The sequence below is a fragment of the Rousettus aegyptiacus genome, unplaced genomic scaffold, assembly GCF_014176215.1.
Source record: "Rousettus aegyptiacus isolate mRouAeg1 unplaced genomic scaffold, mRouAeg1.p scaffold_m13_p_8, whole genome shotgun sequence".
Lineage (NCBI taxonomy): Eukaryota > Metazoa > Chordata > Mammalia > Chiroptera > Pteropodidae > Rousettus > Rousettus aegyptiacus.
In genome coordinates, this window is record NW_023416311.1 from 110,283,373 (window position 1) to 110,301,584 (window position 18,212).

Here is an 18,212-nt window from a genome sequence, read left to right on the forward strand (position 1 = left end):
TTTCGTTTAACTACTGCTGCACCTTGCTTTCCTCTTGGCGAATCTGCCTGGCGTCTCTGAGCCGAGCGGAGCGGGGTGACCACAGGCCTGGCGGCCAGAGGGCGGGGAACTGGTCTCAGGAGCCCCTGGTCTCCATGGACAGAGAGAAGACGATCTCAGGAAGCGGCCTCCGCCTCTGCCCCACACTTCCCAGCGGACAGAAGCAGCGGAGCGGCTGCCCAGCCCGGGGGTCAACCCGACTCCGCGCCTGTGGCGTGAAGGCCGCGCTGGAGGAGGAAGCGAAGAGTTTGTAACCGTGGATGCCTTCTGTCGATTCGAAATAGGAAATCCTTGAAAAGGATATAGTTCACACATCCGTCCCCTGCTCCGGTGACTCAAAGAATTTCTAACTGGAGTACGTTTTGGGGAGGCTTTCACGGGTTTCTCAGTGAAGGAGCGTCGTTAGGAGCCGAGTGCCGCTGAGCCACACGGAGGGGGGCATGCCGGGTCTGGGAGGGTGTCCCGGATCCCCTCAGGGACCGAGGGATGGTGCCTTCCACAGAACGCGGACCCTGGGGCCGGGGACCATGGCCCAGGCACCGGAGGAGTGGTGGCGGCCAGGCTGGCTGACCACAGGGCAGCCCGGGCTCACGCAGATGCGGCCGGGGCTCCGGCAGGACGAGGTGGGGCATCATTCGGGGGCATTTTAACCATTTAGTCTAGAAAACCTTGGCTAATGCTGAAAAAGAGTCCGTGATGCAGTACGCTGGTTCTGATAAACATGTGTCTCCCTCGGGCTGAGGATAATCCCTGCGTGCGAGTTTCGTTCTGCCCTGTTTGTTCACATCAGTTGCCCACTCAGGGCTGCGTTTACTGAGAGGACCGTCGGTCGCTTCGTAGTGTGGGTGGCCTCCTGGGGGAGGGCGCGGCAGAGCTGGGCGACCCCGGTCTGTGGGCCATCGGCAGAGCCCAGAGTGGACGGGCCGGTCCCCGGCGTCAGGGGACCGTGACGCACAGAGCCTGAGGCCTCCTCTGAGCCCCACGCGCCTGCTGGAGAGGTCCCGGTGGCAGCGGGCACAGGACACCGTCGGATTCAGCACCTTCTGTCCCCTGCCGGTGGTCCTTGCAGCCCAGGCCTGGGCTATGAGGGACATGGAGTTAAGTAAGACACGGCCCTTGCCTGCCGTGGAGATGAGCTCGCACTGTGAGGACGGAGAAACGAGGGGACGAGGACACAGATAACCGCCCGCGCGACTTCCCTGGACCGTGGTCACGCACGGGCACGCCCGGGCGGCTCACACAGAAAGAAAACTCCCGCGGCCCGAGGGGCCAGAGTCCGAACTCGGGGTGTGGACGGAGCGGGTTCCGAGGCTGCGTCTGTCCGTCCGCAGGGTCGGGGCTGCCAGCACTCCCAGACGTGCTGCGGCTCATGGCGGCATCGCCCCATGCCACGTGTGGCCTGCCCCCCGAGTGAGTCTGTCTTCACATGGCCTCATAAGGACACCAGTCGCTGGGTTTAGGGTCCCCCCCAAATCCAGGATGGCCTCATCTTAGCTCCTCACATCTGCAAAGGCCCTTTTCCTGAATAAGGCCACCTTTGAGGTTCCGGGTGGATGTGATATTGGGGGGCACTGTTCAGTGTGGGACACTGTCTGTGAGCATGGCGGGGTGCCCTCCTTGTGAGGAGCTGTCTGCAGCTCAGGGTTTGCATCTGGGGCGATTACGATGGCCGTGGATGTGCTATGCATGTGTGTATATATGTGCCATGCATGTGGCATGTGTGCATGTACTGTGCGCGCACACATGTGCTGGGTCTACATGCATACATGCACACATGTACTATGCACACATGCATGTATATATGGACTATGCATGCATGCACTATGCATCTACTATGTATGCATTATGCACTTGCTATGCACACACTACACATTTACGCATGCATGCACCTGTATGTTATGTGTGCATGTACTATGTGTGTGCACATGTGCATGCATGTGTGTGTGTGTGTGGACACACAGGCAAATATATGGAACCCATATGTAAAATTTGCATACACCTGCTGCAAAGCAGCCTCTGGGTGCACAGTGGTCTGGACGGTGACCTTGCGACCCCGTCTGCTTTGAGCAGCTCGTGTCCCGTGGGCAGCCTTGCCCTCTGATGGTCACTGGGTTGGTGAACCTGCAGCGCGGGTCCAGGGGGAGAGGAGTCTCCACTCCAGGGCCTGCTCTCTGTCCAGGCTGCCTTTTAGCATAGGACCCCCGGATTTCTCCTTTGGCAAAGTTGGGGTGCAGGGGACATTCCCTGGAGGGGGCACCCCAATTCTCCATGGGATGGGTTGCTGTGCAGAAAGCTCACCCCGTCCAGTCCAGCGCAAGGTCCAGGGGAAGTTTGCCACGAAGGGAGAGGTGAATGGGCCCGTGGGTGAACGGCTGGACAGGCTACGCAGTCACTGCCCGCGGAGGACAGCTGTGGGGGCAGGGAGGCCAAGCCGCACGTGGCTGACTCACTCATTCTCACATTTTCCTGTGCTTAACTGGGTGACCATTCAGAACTAGGCAGACATGCCTGAGAGATTCAGTCACATTTGGAGAGTGACCTCATTGAAAAGCCTCACGCACCCCCAGGAACACAGGCACCCGTGCCCGCTCAGGACAGAAGGGTCAGGGGCCACACGGTGGGCTCCGACACCCTCGTGGGGACCCCCCCCCACCTGAGCCAGCGGCCCAGGTCGGGAGCAGGACCCTCGCCCGCCCACCCTTCTGCTGCGGAGCCCGCCCTACCTGAGACCAGGGCGAGGCGAACCAGCGGCCCCATGGGGGGCCTGCGGCGGCAAGCGGGGGCCGGCCGGGGCAGGGGGACAGGGTGCAGGCGCGCTCCCGCTCCAGGCCGGGCGGCGGCAAGTGCCGGCACTTCCTCGCGGCCACCTCCTGGTACCTCCCAGACACGTGCTTCTCGGCGCATCTGAAGACCCTTTTCTGTGTTCCCCTGTCACACGTAACAGAGCACTGGAAACGAAACACAGCAGGCGCGCGTGAAAACTGCTTCTTCCAAGGCGGCGGGCTCTCAAAAACCGCCCGTCCCACTAGCTCCCGAGGGTGCCGGCGGGAGCCTCGCGCAGGTGCAGAGGGTCGCTAAGACGCGCGGGCCTCACAGAGCCTGAGCGTCACGACGCACGGGACGCGCGCTGGGCGCCCGGGCTCCAGGATCAGCGGCACCCACTGCGGTGTGCGGAGCCGCAGGGCCTTGAAGCTATCCTCCGCCGGGGTGGGCTTGCGGCAGTGAGCACGTGTCTGTCACGTTATCGGGGCGGGGGCTGGGGGGGAGCCGAAACGGCTTCTCTGCGGGGTTAAGTGCCCTGCCTGGCACAGGCCCCCCGTCCCCCTACCCCCTTGATGGGGACGCCGCCCCCCTGAACGAGGGAGCCGGTCCGGGGGCGTGCGCTGGGCGCGGCCGTGTCCTGGCCCCGGGAGGAGCGTGCCGGCGGGGGGGTCGGGAGCTGGACGTGTCTTCCCACGCGGCCGGGAGGCCCAGACAGGTGCCCCCGGGACTCTGCAGCGGGTCTCCGAACACCCCCTTCTCATGGCTCCCGCACCGTGGGGTGCTGCGGTCGCCCTGCGCTGTTGGCTTTCCGAGGTGCTCCTGGGGTTTGCTGATACCTCCACCTCTGTGGTGACACACGCCAGAGCCGGGAGCCTCTGACGGCGCCTCGGGCCGCCCCGTTTGTGCGCCTAGGGGGGGCGGGGCTGGCCCAACGCTGCTCCCCGGGGCCGCTGCTCCTTTAGGTGCTGTCCCGGCCCTCAGCGGGGACAAAGCTGGTCACGAGCCCTTTACTGCTCCAAATTCCTGTTGCTGTGTTTGCCCTGCCTAGCAGGGCCAAGACAGTCCCCCAACAGTGCAAATAAGCACCCCCCCCACCCCTGCCAGCCTCAGCAGCCCAAGGCGTTGAGCTCAGCAAACCGAACACGCGGGGTTTCTTCCCCAAATGCGGCAGCCGCCTGCGGACAGTGGTCTCAGGAGACGGGTCCGCCGGCTTTCCCGAGGCGGTAACCCTCCCCGCACACGGAGCGGGCACGTGCTCCCTGGGGAGTGGCCGCGGCCCTCCTGGGGCAAGGCGGGTCCCACGACCCCACTGGCAGCGTGACGAGCGCCCAAGTCTCACACGCGCACCCCCTCACCCGCTCATGCTCGCCTCGTGGGTGCCGGTGGGGTGCTGCTCGAATGGGGTGGAGTGGAGTGGGGGCGGGGCGGGCCCAGGCGCACGTACCTGGGACCAGGCCGACACCAGCCACTGCAGCCCGCTGGGCGGGCGGCAGCGTCCCCGCAGGCAGGCCTCGTGCGTCCTGGGCCTGGGCTCCGCGCTGCAGAGGGCGTCGGGCAGTGGCCGTGCCCGGGCCGCGGGGCTGGTGCCTCTGCAGGCCACGGACCGCTTCCTCCAGCCGGTCCCGCAGGTTCGCGAGCACTGCCCAGGGAGAGAGCGACGGTCAGCGCCCAGCAGGGACCGGGTGGACCTCGCTGGGGGTGGGGGTCCCAGGGCCCAGGCTGTGCCCGGCCGGGTGAGAACCCCGCTCTGTGCTCCGCAGGGCCGAGCTGCCGCCCCATACCACCCCCCGCCCCCACCGGAGTTACCTGAGCCCAGGGCCCCACGCTCCAGGCGGGCGGGCAGCTCTGGGGCTGGCAGGCCTGGCGGCCGGAGGGGGCAGGCTGCGGGCACAGGGGCGCCGGGACCCGCTCTGATCTGTAGTGGGCCCGCCGCGTGCACTGGACCTCGCGGCTCTGCGTGCCGCCCCCGCACGTCCGGCTGCAGCTGCTCCAGCTCCCCACGGACCAGCTGGGAGGGGACAGAGGGGCTGCAGTGAGGTGGGGGGGCGCCTGTCAGAGCAGCTCTGCAGCACCTCCTGAGGACGATCTACGAGGAGTCGCTTCTCGCCCCGCCCCCTGGCTGCCCCGCCCCCTGGCTGCCCCGCCCCCGCCGTTTCTCACGTCCTTCCCTAGGTTCCGGGTTGTCACCCTTCCCAGTCCCCACTTGGAAATGACTCTCTTCAGCACAGTTCGTCTGTTCTCCCTAACTTTTTTTTTAGTGGGAAACTTCGAACATATATAAAATTAAAGCCCCTCCTCGTCTCATCCGCCTGACTGTGACGACCGTCAACGCGCGTCCCCAAGCCCCGCAGAATCCCGCAGCACATGCCAGACCTGTACATATTGCACCACGCGTCTCTAAAAGATCGGGATTCTTCCGCTTGTTAACAAAGCCGCGACGCCACTGCGACATCGGGAAACCGACAAGAGCCCCGTGCTGTCGCTGGCGCTCACGGCTCCCACTGCATCTGCGCCGCAAAGGTCACAATCCGACCTGCTCGTTCGAGTCAGGGTCGGAACGAACCCCACGCTCTGCAGCTGGCTGAGGTCTTGCCTCCCTTTTGATCGGCAGGTTCGCCCTTGAGCTCGTTCATTCTTCTATTCATTTTGTTTGTGACAGAAACCAGGCTGAGCGGCTTAGCTCACGCTGCTTTTTCCGTTTTCTGTGCTGACTGGAGGATTTTGCAGCTCACCCCTAGGCGGGGTCGCCTGTTCCCCGACCCTCACACGTCCTGTAATTCGGCAGTTGGGTCTGGAGGGTTGACCGGATTCAGGTTTGGTGTTTTGTTTTTTTTTTGTATGACGTCAGAAGCAGTAACTCCAGTAGGAGGTCCGCCAAGTCTGTCACGCGAGAGACCGTTCGGTCTGAAAGTGGCCTTCTTCATCCCTGGTTATAAAATCCTTCCTTGCCGACATGAGTGCTGGCAGGGGCCGGAGGGGGGATGGACGTGGGTCAGCTTGGCCCAGCGGCCCCGCTGTCAGGTCTCAGATGTGCCGGCAGCTGGCTCTGCCCCGTCCGCGTGCGGGAGGGCTGGAGGCACATGCTCGGCGTGGGGACCCGCGGGCAGGAGAGAGCCAGGAGGTCGGTGTCTCAGATATGAGGACGCACCTGGCCGGAAGGCCTTGGGGCTGCCTTCGGGAGACGGCCGTTGGACCTGTGGATGGCGATGGCCCGATGACCTTCACTCACGTTCGTCCTGCCAATCAGGGTGTTTAAGCAGAAACCGAAAACTCTGTGGAAAGCTCTGGGGCCCGAGAGGCTCCACCTCGGTGTTTGTGGAGAAAGAACCCTGAAGGGGGAGAAGCTGGGACGTTCTCTCTCCAGATGACGGGGCACCACCCTCTGCGGGAGGAGCGCGGGTCGCCTGCGAGGTGCCCCCGGCTCGTCGGCGTGGGTCACAATGGGGACTTCAGGGGAGCGGCTCGCGAGGCTCTGCCCGCTGTGTCTGTGACGAGGGCCCGGGGCTTGGGGGAAAGGGAGAACATTCCACGTTGGATTCACAGCTTTGCTGAGGACGAGTTAACATAACAGGGTTTCCCCCTGTGTCCTGAGGGAGACTGGCGGGTTTCTGAAGGTGCCTGGGCCCTCCTTGGGCTTTGGGGCCCTCCACAAGGAACCCCGACAGTCACACTCGGGCTGAGGAGCCGGAGTGGCGCTATGCTCGGCCGAGTGCTTGTGAGGCACTTCTCAGAGACGTGTGTGCCGACAGGAGAGGCCGGGTGAGGACTGAGATGAGGACTGAGTGACACAGAGAAGCCCCCGGCGGCGACGCGGTGACGGGTCCCCCGCCTCTGCACTGGGTCCTCTTTCTCTCATCTGCCTCCGTTTAAACATGCATGTTTTTAACATGATCGAGGGCAGGCAGGACACGCAACTTTTCAATTTTGCATTTTGACAATTTGCTATGGAAAGCCAGCACTGTCCTTACACGGCAAGGCCTTCGTAAACACAGTTTTACGGTGTGGCCGGGGTGTGTGCCCCTCTAAACCAGGCGCCGGAGGCAACAGGCGTGGCCCCCTGCCCCAGGAGAGCGCGGCCCGCCGGAGGCCAGCCCAGCTGCCCACGGGCTGCCAAGCGAAACGGCCAGGAAATGACCAGGACTCTCCCTCGAGTCCCCAGATGGGTCCGATTTTCAGAGGCTATTTTTGGACTCTGGCGAAAGTTCTCCGGATAAATTAGAGGTGGAAGGGGAGGAAGTCGATGCTGCTGCCTGGATGGGTGCAGGGCCGACGCCTCCCCGGCTCTCTGGGCGGCCCTGCCGTATCCCCCGGCGCCTTGGGGCTGAGTCGTGCCATGACATTTTTACTTCCTTTTATTCGTAGAAAACTTAAACTGTTTTATGCCAAAGTTTCTCCTGAACTGACTTTATTATGTTTCTAAGAAAATTATTTCTAAAAACATAGTACACATTTTTATTCACATAAAAAAACAAAAAAAAAACCCAAACCATGTCAGGTTTGTAGGAATTCTTCCATATTAGCAGTGGCAAGGTTTCCATTTTTTTGTGTGTCAACAAAGTTACTGTTTTTCATTCCATGTGAAACCGTGTAAATGACGCGTCCTTGTCATGAAACGGCGGTTTTCGGCCTCGGGGTTGTGATGCGTCTGCCTTTGGGGACTCCGGGTTGCTTCCTGCTGTCTTTATGTTTTCTCTAATTTCTTGCGTTTGCTCTCTCAGCCCTGCAGCCTTGTGAGATAGATGTGGTGTCTCCACACCGAGGCCGCAAAGACGTCTGGGCCACGCTCAGCCTGTCACGCCCGCTGGGTGAGTCCTGTCTCCTCCCCCATCCAAGCTGTTCCAGTGGGCGGAGCACGCAAGTCCCCTCGAACCGCGATCCTTCGCAAGGCCTCCGGAAACGCCAAGCGCCTGTTTGGTTTCGCAGGCAGAGCTCCGGGGAAACGCCTCGATTTCAGCTCGTGCGAGAGTGACAGTCCAGGCAAGTGGCCGTGAGCAGAAGCGAGGCGCGTTCAGGGGCTGAGCAGCCGCCGCCCTGCCCTGCCCCGGCCTGTTTTTCCTAAGGCTCCAGCTGGAACAAGCGGCCGCTGGACTCGCCCAAACCAGGAAGAGCTGGCCACCCAGGCCACCCTGCCACCCCGCCATCATCATGCCTCCTGGGCTCACCGGCGGGGCACACCGGAGAGGCCACGGGGTTTACTGTCATTCCGTGCCCCAGGCAGGATTTCCTGGCACCACGTGTTCAGGATTCCATAGCCCTAATTGTCAAGTCATTAGTTCTTTCTCAGTAACATGGCTTTTCCCTCCCCATTAAAAAAGAAAAACAACAACATTTTGGTTTTCATTATTTAACGTTTCCTTCGAAAATGCACATTTCCAACAAGGGTGTTCGGCTTTAGTAAAATACCTGGTCATGAAACGCTTTCCCTGGGCAGCCACGTGCGTGACTGCCATTCAGGCTCGGAGGCCACTCGCCCTCAGGGTGGACGGGGGTGCTGCTGACTGAGCCCCGCCAAGAGCCACCTGGGGACTGTCACCGCCTCGGCATCAGCGAGTCTGTCGGGGAGCTACCTTTTAGAATTCAGTTTCTTTCCCCCCGTGTACTGTCTTTGAAGCGCTGAGACTCGTGGTTCTGATTGCAGGGATGACGTGACCTCCTAGGAAGCAGCCTTTCCTGACGCGGCAGACACACGGAGTAACGACGGCGCGGGACCCGGCCCGTGCGCCAACGCGCCCGACGAGAAGGCGCGCTGACGGCGAGGCCCTCGCGGCCGGGCGCAGGGAGGGTCGGCGCTGAAACGCAGCCGGGACCGTGAGCCTCCCCACGCCGCAGCCCGCACGCCCCGCCCCGCACGCCAGCGCGCCCCGCACAGCTCGCGCAGGCGGCTGCTCACCCAGCCCTGCACCCCCGCGTCCCTGAGAAGTCTGCGGCGCCCTCCGCGCCCGTCAGCGCCCTCACTCCGTCGCCGGTGGCCCCGGGGGCGGAGGCGGCTGCCCCCGCAGCTCCACTGGGCGAGGCCGTGTGGCATTTGCGCACAGAGCACCTTCACGCGTGCAGGTAATCTGGGACCCACCACACTCGTCTTGTAAACGCAATGTTTTCACTGTAACAAGGCACATCCGACAACACACAGATGCTGGCTCGAACGGGCTGCCTTTCCCACTGGGAAACAGTGCGTTGGCTCACAGAACGCGGCAGAATCACAAGCTGACCGCACGGCGGCCAAGGCCAGAGGCCCCGTGAGGACGGGGAAGGAGAGAAGGCGCTTTCCGGAGCCCACCTGCCGACGGCCGCGGCGCTTAGCTCGCCGTCCCTCTCTCCGGATTTGGAATTTAGTATCGGTCTGTGACAGAGGACGACTCCTCAGTGTCTAAGGGAGCCAGCCACGCTCCGGGCAAGTTCAGAGGCCGACGTCCGGCCCTGGAAGAGCCACCGATCTCAGTGACCGGACGTGAGCGTGACGGGTGTCGGGCCGGCCAGTTCCTGGACAGACGGACGGCGCCCTGCTCGCGCGCTTTACCGCCGAACCCCCCAAGTCCGCGAGCCGGTCCACGAAAAGCGACAGCATCGGCCCTGGCCTGTCGCCTCCCTTCCTTTTGGTCGTATTTTAGAAAAACACCTCTTGGATTTTTAAGCAGAATGTGGCTCTTCATTGGTAATAATAAACACACATTTGAAAGCAAAAAAAAAAAAAAAGAAAGAACGAAGGGACAGCGGCACGTGACGCGGTCGCTCGCCCCCTCCGCCGGGTCTGTTGCCGTCTGGGGGGGCAGGGGCGGGGTGGGGGAGGGGCAGGCCCCTCTGCCGTCCGCCGGACACATCCGTCTCGGGGTGATGCTGGGGACTGGGCCAGGTTTCCCCCTCGGAGCCGAGCCCACTACTGCCTACGGGCTGGCAGGACGCGGGGCCCTGGACGGGGCTGCAGGCCTCCGCTCGCTCGGCCTCCCACGCGAAGCCGCTCCGCGGACCAGTGAAGCCGAAGGGGCCGCAGGGGAAGCCGAACGCGGGCCGGACTGGGCTGCGGTTTCCGGCAGCGCTTCCCGGACTCACCAAACGGGACCCCGAAGGCGGCCACACGGGAAGCCCTGGGGGCGCGAGTTTTAGGGACCATGAGAAGCCAAGGTCTGCGGATTCGCTCTGTTCAGGGCCAATGGGCGGCTTTCGCCAGATTTCCTGTCTCCCTGTCCTGGCCTCAGACGCTGTCTTGAGAAGAATCAGTACGAGCTACAGAGCTTTCATCTACGCGGGGAGACAGGGAAAACGGAATCGCGAGGCCCGCGGGGCCCGCGCAAGCCGATGTCGCTGCTCCACACGGCCCTGCCGATTTCCCGCTCCGGCAAAAACCCCGCCTCCGAAGGTTTGATCCGCGGACCACGGCGAGTGTTCGCGTCCCACTGACTCGAGTGAAAAACTGCGGCTCGCCAAGGCGAGCAGGAGATCAAATCATTCGCTGCGCATGATGACGCCGGCCGCTTCCTCGGGAGGCCGCCCCTTCCCGCGGCTTCCACGGAAAACTGGGAGGAGAGGGGGGCGCCAGGGCGGGGGGCCTCAGGACGGCGGATTCGCCAGTGTGTCTTACGTCTGGGTGACGGAAGCTCCCAAAGCAAGGACAGTCCCGGAGGTGGAGGGAGACACAGATGGGTGTGTGTGCGTGTGCATGTGTGTGCACGTGTGCCTGTGTGTGCACACGTGTGTGTGCACGTGTGCACCAGTGTGTGCCCATGTGTGCATGTGTGTACGTGTGCGCGTACACATGAGTGTGTGCGTGTGTGGCATGTGTGCATGTGTGTGCACGTGTGCACCAGTGTGTGCCCATGTGTGCATGTGTGTACGTGTGCGCGTACACATGAGTGTGTGCGTGTGTGGCATGTGTGCCTGTGTGTGCACACGTGTGCGTACATGTGTGCATGTGTGCCCATGTGTGCGCATGTGTGTACTGCGTGTGCGTACATGCGTGTGCATGCATGTGTGTAGGTGTGTGCGCGCATGTGCGTGCGCGTACACATGAGTGTGTCCGTGCGTGCTTGTGTGTGTGTGGCAGGAGCGCCCCGGCTGCACGGGAAAGAACGGACGCCTTTCCATCACCCTTCCCACACGGGAGGGCGCCCCCGCCTGGTCCTGTCCACATTCAACACCCATGCGGAGCCGACGCCTCCACCGCGAGCGCCTTTGCTGCGGAGGACGGAGTCCCGGGCGGTGCCTGCGCGCGGCAGACCAGTCAGCGACCCCGGCCGGACTGCAGCCCACGCTGAGCACTGACCCAATAGGGGCAGCTCCCTCCGCTCGACCAGGCTGAACGCCCCGAATCCTTGCGCCCGAGAGTAGTCCGGGGGTGCTGCGGCGACCCTGGTCCATCTGCCTGAGACCCAGCTGGTGCTAAGACACTTCCTCAAGCCGCAGGTGGCGGCTGGGGCTCTCCCTGCCCGGCCCCCCCAACCTCCCCCGCGCCCCCCCCACCATGCTCCCGGCCCACCCACGCTCCCGGCCTCTCCTCCGCTCTGCAGAAACCACAGCTCTGGGGCGGGGAGGGGCAGGCACGTGAATGCTTGCGAAGCCCCCCCTTCCCCAGCCATGCGGTCAGGCTGACCGCTCAGGCTGGGAATACGACTAAGGCATGCGACGTCCACTCTGCTGTGCAGGACGGTCCGGGCCACTGGCCCCCACAGCTGGGCAGCGGCTCCCCTCCCTCCCTAGAATTAAAGTGGTACTGATGCCATTTTCTAACTACTCTGAGAACGGGGGTGTGCCAGTCAAACGTGAGGGGGGGAGCCTGGTGAACAGAGTCTCCTGGGGCGGGGGGCAGACACCTGCCCGCCGTCGGAGAACTGGGGTATGCCAGTCAAACGTGAGGGAGGGGAGCCTGGTGAACAGAGTCTCCTGGGGGGGGGCAGACACCTGCCCGCGGTCGCTGGCCCTCCCCACTTCCTCGGTGGACCACGGCCCGCTCTGGCTGCCCTCCTGGATTCTAACACCGTACCCTGAAACAGCTCCTGACCCCAGACCCAGGGACGGGGCTGCTGGAAGAGCAAGGACCTGCGAGCTGAAGCCCCTTCCCGGAGAAAGACCACCTAGGACCAGCGTGGCTGGGCAGCCGGGGTGGACCAGGACGGGCCTGGTATCCTGGCCTGTGCCCCTGGAAATGTCCCCCGGAAATGAAGAGCTCTGGGAAGCAGGAGTCACTGGGCCCAATACGGACACTGTCCTGAGCCCCCCAAATCACCCCGCTCGGGGGCTGAGGACGGCCCCGTGGTGCGGTCTTCTAGACTTGCACTGCGCCCGGATGCGGAAGGTTGTGACAGTGCACACATTCCTAACTGGGACACCATTTAGGTTGCAAAGATCCCGCTTACACCGCCTGCCGCCCGGGCAGACAGGCGGCGTTCCACGGCGCAGGGCCAACGCGACTTCCCGCGTGAGACTGCGGTTTTCTGGCCTAGGACGGTGACGCAGTGGGACGCGCCCCGGGTCAGGTCCGGCCTGGGGCCCCCAACATCCTTCTGCTCTGCTCTTCTCTGGACCCCGGACTTACCGCCCCCACCTCGGGGACGTCCTCCTCTTTACTCCTCTGAACTGGTCTGTCACGCGCATGGGGCCTCTCCGCTCTCTCGGCGGAACGACCCCGCGGCCCACAGCACGCCGAGCGCTGGGCGAGGGCCGGCCTCGCCCGTGGTGGTCAGCGTCCTTTGGCTGCCGTCCGGTGACAGGCGGGAGCTCACGGGACCAGCTGCCCCTGCGTTCCAATGCGCTTCTGCCAAATGCATCTGTTACTGGAATTAGGTGATAAAATTAAGTTTGGTGTGGCCTGGTGAAATGCCTGCACGAAAAACGAGAAGCCGGTTTCTATGAAAACGAAGTCGAATCTTTGGGATGACTCAGGAGAGGCCAGTCATTACATGGAATCGCTGTCAGCTTAGATGTGGCTCCAACTGAAGTAAAATATGGAGAACGAAATTAAAATTTAAAAATAATTTTGCTCTTGGAGAAATGAGGCCAGTTTCACCCTTCTTGAAAGAAACTCAAACTACACAAGTCCTGGCCATATGCATGCAAATCATCAACTTAGATCTTTATTAGACAGATCGTTACTCAAAACGAGCTTTGATCATAACTAAAAGAATTAGTAAATGGATGCATATTTATGTATTTTAAGTGAAAATGAAGATTCAAGGTATGTATGTATTTTTAACTATTTTTCTCCCTACTCTAGTTTTTTCAACAGTGGATTAAATGAGAGCTGCTCTTCCGCCTGGCGAGAACGCCAGACCCTCCCTGTCAACATCCCTGCCCACGCCGCCTCTGCTCACAGAGCTCTCTGTCGGCAGCCCCCATTCCCCGCTGTCCCCCCCTCCCCCCGTGCTCACGGGAGGGCGCGGAGCCCCTTTGGCTCCCTTCCCCCACGCCCTCCTACACGTCACCAAATCACAGACTCTGCTCCCTGGTTCTCCAGCGAAGCTGTGACCCCTGCGCATCGGGCAGAATCCGGGTCTGTGGTCATTCATTTTATGTGTCGAGTTGGCCGGGCCAGTGTACTCAGGTATTTGCTCAGACATTACTCTAGATGATTCTGTGAAGGTAGTGCTTTTTAGAAGCGGTTGACATTGAACTCAGCAGACTTGAGTAAAGCAGATTGCCCTCTAGAGCGCGGGTGGGCCTCGCCTGAGCAGCTGCAGGCCTTACAAGAACAAGGCCGACCTTCCCCAGAAGAGGAGAGAATTCCAGCCATTGGCCTTCAGACGTGACCTGTAGAAGCATCCTTCCCCCTCCCCTCTACTCCTCGGCCTCCACCTGGGAAGGTGAGGCCGTGCAGGACAGTCCACGTGGCTCCGTGAATCCAGCCCCTCGGTCCATCCACCCAACATACGAACAAGAGAAAGCCATGCTTTCTTATTGCATTCATCTGAGCTTATATGTATTTTTTTTGAAAATCAGTGAAAAGCTGATAAAGACATGACTAGTATATATAAATTTTTGAAAAGAAAAAAAATCAGAGACATACTCATTTATTTTGCTGCTTACCTCAAAGAGATTCTCTGATATGGGTAAAAATAAATGTGAAAGAGGCATCATGATGTTGAAAGCATGCAATTTTAGAATATCTACTCAGGAGGATTACTGAGAAATTTTACAACTGTGTCCAAAAAAGGGGCGAGGGGAGGAGGAAGGAACGCGCGGAAAACGCCGCCCCCAGGAAAGGGGACCGAGCGCACTCGTTTACACCGAGAGGAAGGAGCGTGGATGCTCTCGGCATCACCCTGAACGCCACCAGAGGCTCTGGAGAGGCCCGGACGGGTCCCCATCCGCCTGAGAAATCGGCAGAGGCCGAGGGCCGCCGGCGGAGGGGCTCGGCCGCCAGGGCCACACCGCGCAGGTCTGGACAGGGGAAGAACGGCGCGGTCCGTCTTAGGCGGAAAGAGAGTCAGATGCTCGAGGACCCCAGGGAGGTGGCTGAAGCTCATCGAGTCGCGGGAACGAGGGGCATCCAGGGCTGCTTGGGGGCAGCACCCAGTGAACGAGTGTCCCCGGGGGTGTGACGCAGCACGTGCCCTTAGCCGTGCCGCCGGTGGCCGGGAGGCCACACCTGCAGGTGAAAACTCGCGCGTGAGCATGAGTTTGCACCTTCCAGGGACCCGATGATTCCAAATCTAACTGATGTTTTTATTCAGAGAAATTCACTTAACCCAAAGACGCGCCATTTTCCTCCTAATGGATCGCCCAAATCGCAGAAAGGTGCATTCATTAAAAAGCACGCCATGACCATTGCCCTGGAAGATGCTTCCACGTGGGCCACAGGAAGCCCGCGGGCCCCGGCCGGGTCGGGTTTTCTGGACCACTTGGAATCCGCTGCTGCGAACACGTTAGCGCTGTTATTTTGCCCCCCAAAGGTGGTAAAGCAACAGAGACCACGTGTTCTATTGAGATGCTCATTAAGCCCGGGGGTTGGCAAAGGTACTCAAAGGCCAGACAGAAAATTTCAGGCGGGCGGGCCACGTGACCTCTCGGCCTTGTGGTGGCAGAGAAAGCCACCAGAGAGGACCGGGAGCGAGCGAGGCCCCGGGCCGTGGTCTGCCGACCCCAGACCCACCCAGCTCCACCGAGGGGCGACAGGATTTAACACCGTGCGGAGACCATGGGCGGCGGTGTGTGCGTCCGGCAGGCAGGACGGCGTCCGGGCAGGCACGTAGGAGTCTCGCACGGATTTCAGGTGCAGCCAGAGCAGATCCCTGGAACAGGACAAATGACCGCGCTGCGGGACGCAGACGTTAACACCAAAGTGACAGCAGCAAAAACGAGCTCTGCCCGTTAAATCCTGGCATTCCGAAGAAATAGTTCCGGAACCTAAAGAGGCAGAGGGGGCCTCCGTGGATGGCCTCAGATGCTGGGTCCAAGGGGCAAACCGGCGGCAGCTCAGGGCAGAGCGGGGACTCAGGTAAACGACAGCCTGGCCCCAGCGCGGAGCTGTTGAGGGCTGTGCACCTGTTTATTTAAGTCTCACTAACCGACAAGGCGGTGCCGTTCTTAGCCCCGCCTAGTGGAGGATGCGAGAAGCGCACACGGGTCATGGGAGCCGTGGGGGCCGGGTCAGGCCAGCTGGTCCGGCTCCTGCCTGGTTTGGACCCTTTGCACGTGCGCCCGGTGCCTGCTCGGTGGCCCGTGCCGTCCTCAGCGCCTGCCCCACCGACGAACCTGTTCGCACACACACGAACGCATCTAACAGCGCCACGGGCAGGGGCTGTTAGAATTCATTCTACAGATGAGGAAACGGAGGCACGGAGCTGGCGAGAGCCTGTGCTGCAGGGGGAGCCCAGGCTCCCCACGGTCCGTCACACAGCTGGGAAGCGGCTGGGGCCGGGAGCGGTCACTCTGCTGTGTGCCACTCAGGGATGCGAGACCCTGAAGGAGCGAGTGGCTATTCGGCTGGGAGAGCCAGTGAGCAACCTGCTACACCCGCTCCAAAATGTCCCAGGACGCAGGTGTACACTGCAGAAGCTTCACGGGCATGGCCTATCTTAGCTGGATAGCTGTGAAGTTAGTTACACGTGTCTGTTTGACACACACGTGTACGGAATTCGACGCTGTAGGTAGCACGTGCGTATTTGTACTTCGTGACTAGTGATCCACATGGAGAGAGTTCTGAAAAGTCCTTAAGGGTTCAGTGTCTTAGCCGGGGCTGTGGCCTTCCCAAGCGGTGTTCCCGCGGTCATCAGGGCCACAGACTTCCCAGGACGTCGGAAGTATCTACTCACGCCGCTCGAGAGAGCCGATTGGTGGTGCTCTTGGGAAAGCCTGTGTGTCTAACACGAATTTAAACATTTCACAACTGCGGTTCATGTTTCTTTCTTTCAAAATGGATGGCCTTCCCAGGGGAGATGGTTTAGCAAGCATCTCTCGGGGGGCAGCACGTGATGTTAAGACAGGGAGACTCACTGACCCCCACATTCCGGCTCGCTTTCCTTAGAGCTTCTCTTTTGGGGAAAGAATGTCAGTTTCCTGTCCTGTCACAGAAGCTGAGCTCCCCACCACGCTTCCTTTCACGAGAATGTTAAAATGATAACATTGCTCCTCCTCCAGATTCGGACTTTTCTGGCATTTCGCTTTGTGGTTTCTTGGATATTCGTTCCTAGGATAAATACTTTAAGATGATTTTCTCCAGACTCATGAGTCAGTTTTCTGAGAATGCTTCCCAGTGGCCTCATCCTGCATATTGGACGGTTTGAGAGTTGACCGCAGCCCACTTGCATGGCCAAGGACTGGGCCGAGTGACATCGGTCAATTACGGCCGTCGACAGAAGACTTCTGTACCAGAGTTGCCAGGAATCACCGTAAATTCGGTGGGTTTTAAGAGAGAAACTGAAGACGCAGATCGAATCCATATTTTACTCAGAGGAAATCTGGAAGCGAACCGACATTGTGGATGAGCGCAACGTGAACTTCCTGCCCGGCATCCCGGGCACTTTCTCTGCCTCAGGTGATCGGGAGGGACGGCAGGAACACTGAGGTCACTCGGTCACACCAGCCGAGTCCATGGCGAGCACGTCGCCCTCTGAGCCGTCTGCACGCGGAAACGAAACGAAGCCGGCTACCTCATTACCTTGCTTTTTCCTCCCTAAACTTGTGAAAGCTGTGACGCCAGCTGAACCACCGGACACGTGAGGCGTCAGCCTCCGAGAGGCGTCTAGGAAAAGGCACGCGCGTCTTTACTACGGTTTCCACAAAGTGACAGCGGAAATCGCTGTTTACGGTGGGTTCTGAGACTCTCTAAATCTTGTCTTTTAAGCTGCCAAACGGCCTCCAAATTGAGGTCCAGGTGTTACCACCACATGCCGTAGACAGTCATGCTGGCCAGCAGAGGCCCCTCGGCCAGGGGACTGCCAAACGTATACAGTCGTTTAACGTTGGGGTCATCTTTCCTCGGAAGGAGGGAACATTCCATTCTCTGCAGGAGGGAGTTAGTTCTCACTTCGGCACTTCCAGGAGATTAATCGGATCCAGGAAATGAACAATAGAGTATGTAGAACAATATTTATGTAACCTCTTGGCCCCCATCCCTACGACATTACTTTTTTCAGTCGCCTTCATTCTTCTTCAAGACATCCCAGATTAGTTATTTCTTATTTTCTTACTATGTCTTAGGTACCCATTGGTTGAATTTTTCCCCCCTATCTGGTGACTCTTGTAATGTTAGTAGATACTGAAAGGTTTTGACATTTTCTAAAGTATTCTATTAAATAATATTGCCAGTTATTTACTTAGCTAGCTAATTATTTGGTTGAACAGTGTTGTAGTCTTTAGAATTGGCTCCCTAATGTAAAACTTCAGATATTACATCACAGAACTTTTCAGGTGGATCACGTTGTAAATATCACATTTATCTACTGCTTTTAATGATGCTGATGCACAGTGAGGGGGTGTGAAGGGGAATGTCTTTACTGGTTTCTCCTTAATGCCATTTGCTGCAGTATAACTGGTATAATTTATTAACCTATGTCGCGAAAGAGCCCAGTGGTTCGATGGTGCCTCACATTGTGTGTGTGGGCATAAGAAAGTACTGTAAGCGGGCTGGCATGCGCTCAATATTCTTACAATGAATTTGACAGAGAAAAAAGCCCCCTATGCCAAGATCTTCTTGTCCAGCTCAACGGTTTTAAATGACTCAGATTGGAACCGCGGCCGACCAGTGGGACATCCGTGATCATTCTTGCTAAATGCCATGTGCAGAACACAAAAGCGGGTGTGGGTGGTGTAGACCGTGCCGTGAGGGCTTCTCTAACCAGCCTGCGACGCAGGTCCGCACGTGCGCGGGCCACCCGGGGAGCGCTGCACGGGCCCCCGGTGACGCGGGCCAGGGCTCCGTGGGAAGCCAGTTCTTCGAATGCAATAAGGAGGGCGCCCTGGAGAAGGACGAGTGGAGGCGT

At 60.0% G+C, this 18,212-nt stretch overlaps 1 protein-coding gene across 15 annotated transcripts in view; it reads right to left on the reverse strand.

Moving 5' to 3' along the window:
* The window catches only part of ADAMTS16 (ADAM metallopeptidase with thrombospondin type 1 motif 16), a 120,493-nt gene that overhangs the window by 29,830 nt on the left and 72,451 nt on the right, over positions 1-18,212 (reverse strand). For 10 of the 15 annotated variants that reach the window (XM_036225537.1, XM_036225543.1, XM_036225542.1 and 7 more), the window contains 3 exons: positions 4,609-4,810; positions 4,247-4,441; positions 2,763-2,987 (listed from right to left, as the gene is read on the reverse strand). In XM_036225537.1, the coding sequence (XP_036081430.1) occupies positions 2,763-2,987; positions 4,247-4,441; positions 4,609-4,810 (622 nt within the window). The remainder of the gene's footprint in view (positions 1-2,762; positions 2,988-4,246; positions 4,442-4,608; positions 4,811-18,212) is intronic. The other 5 variants (XM_036225536.1, XM_036225534.1, XM_036225541.1 and 2 more) reach the window with 1 other exon arrangement.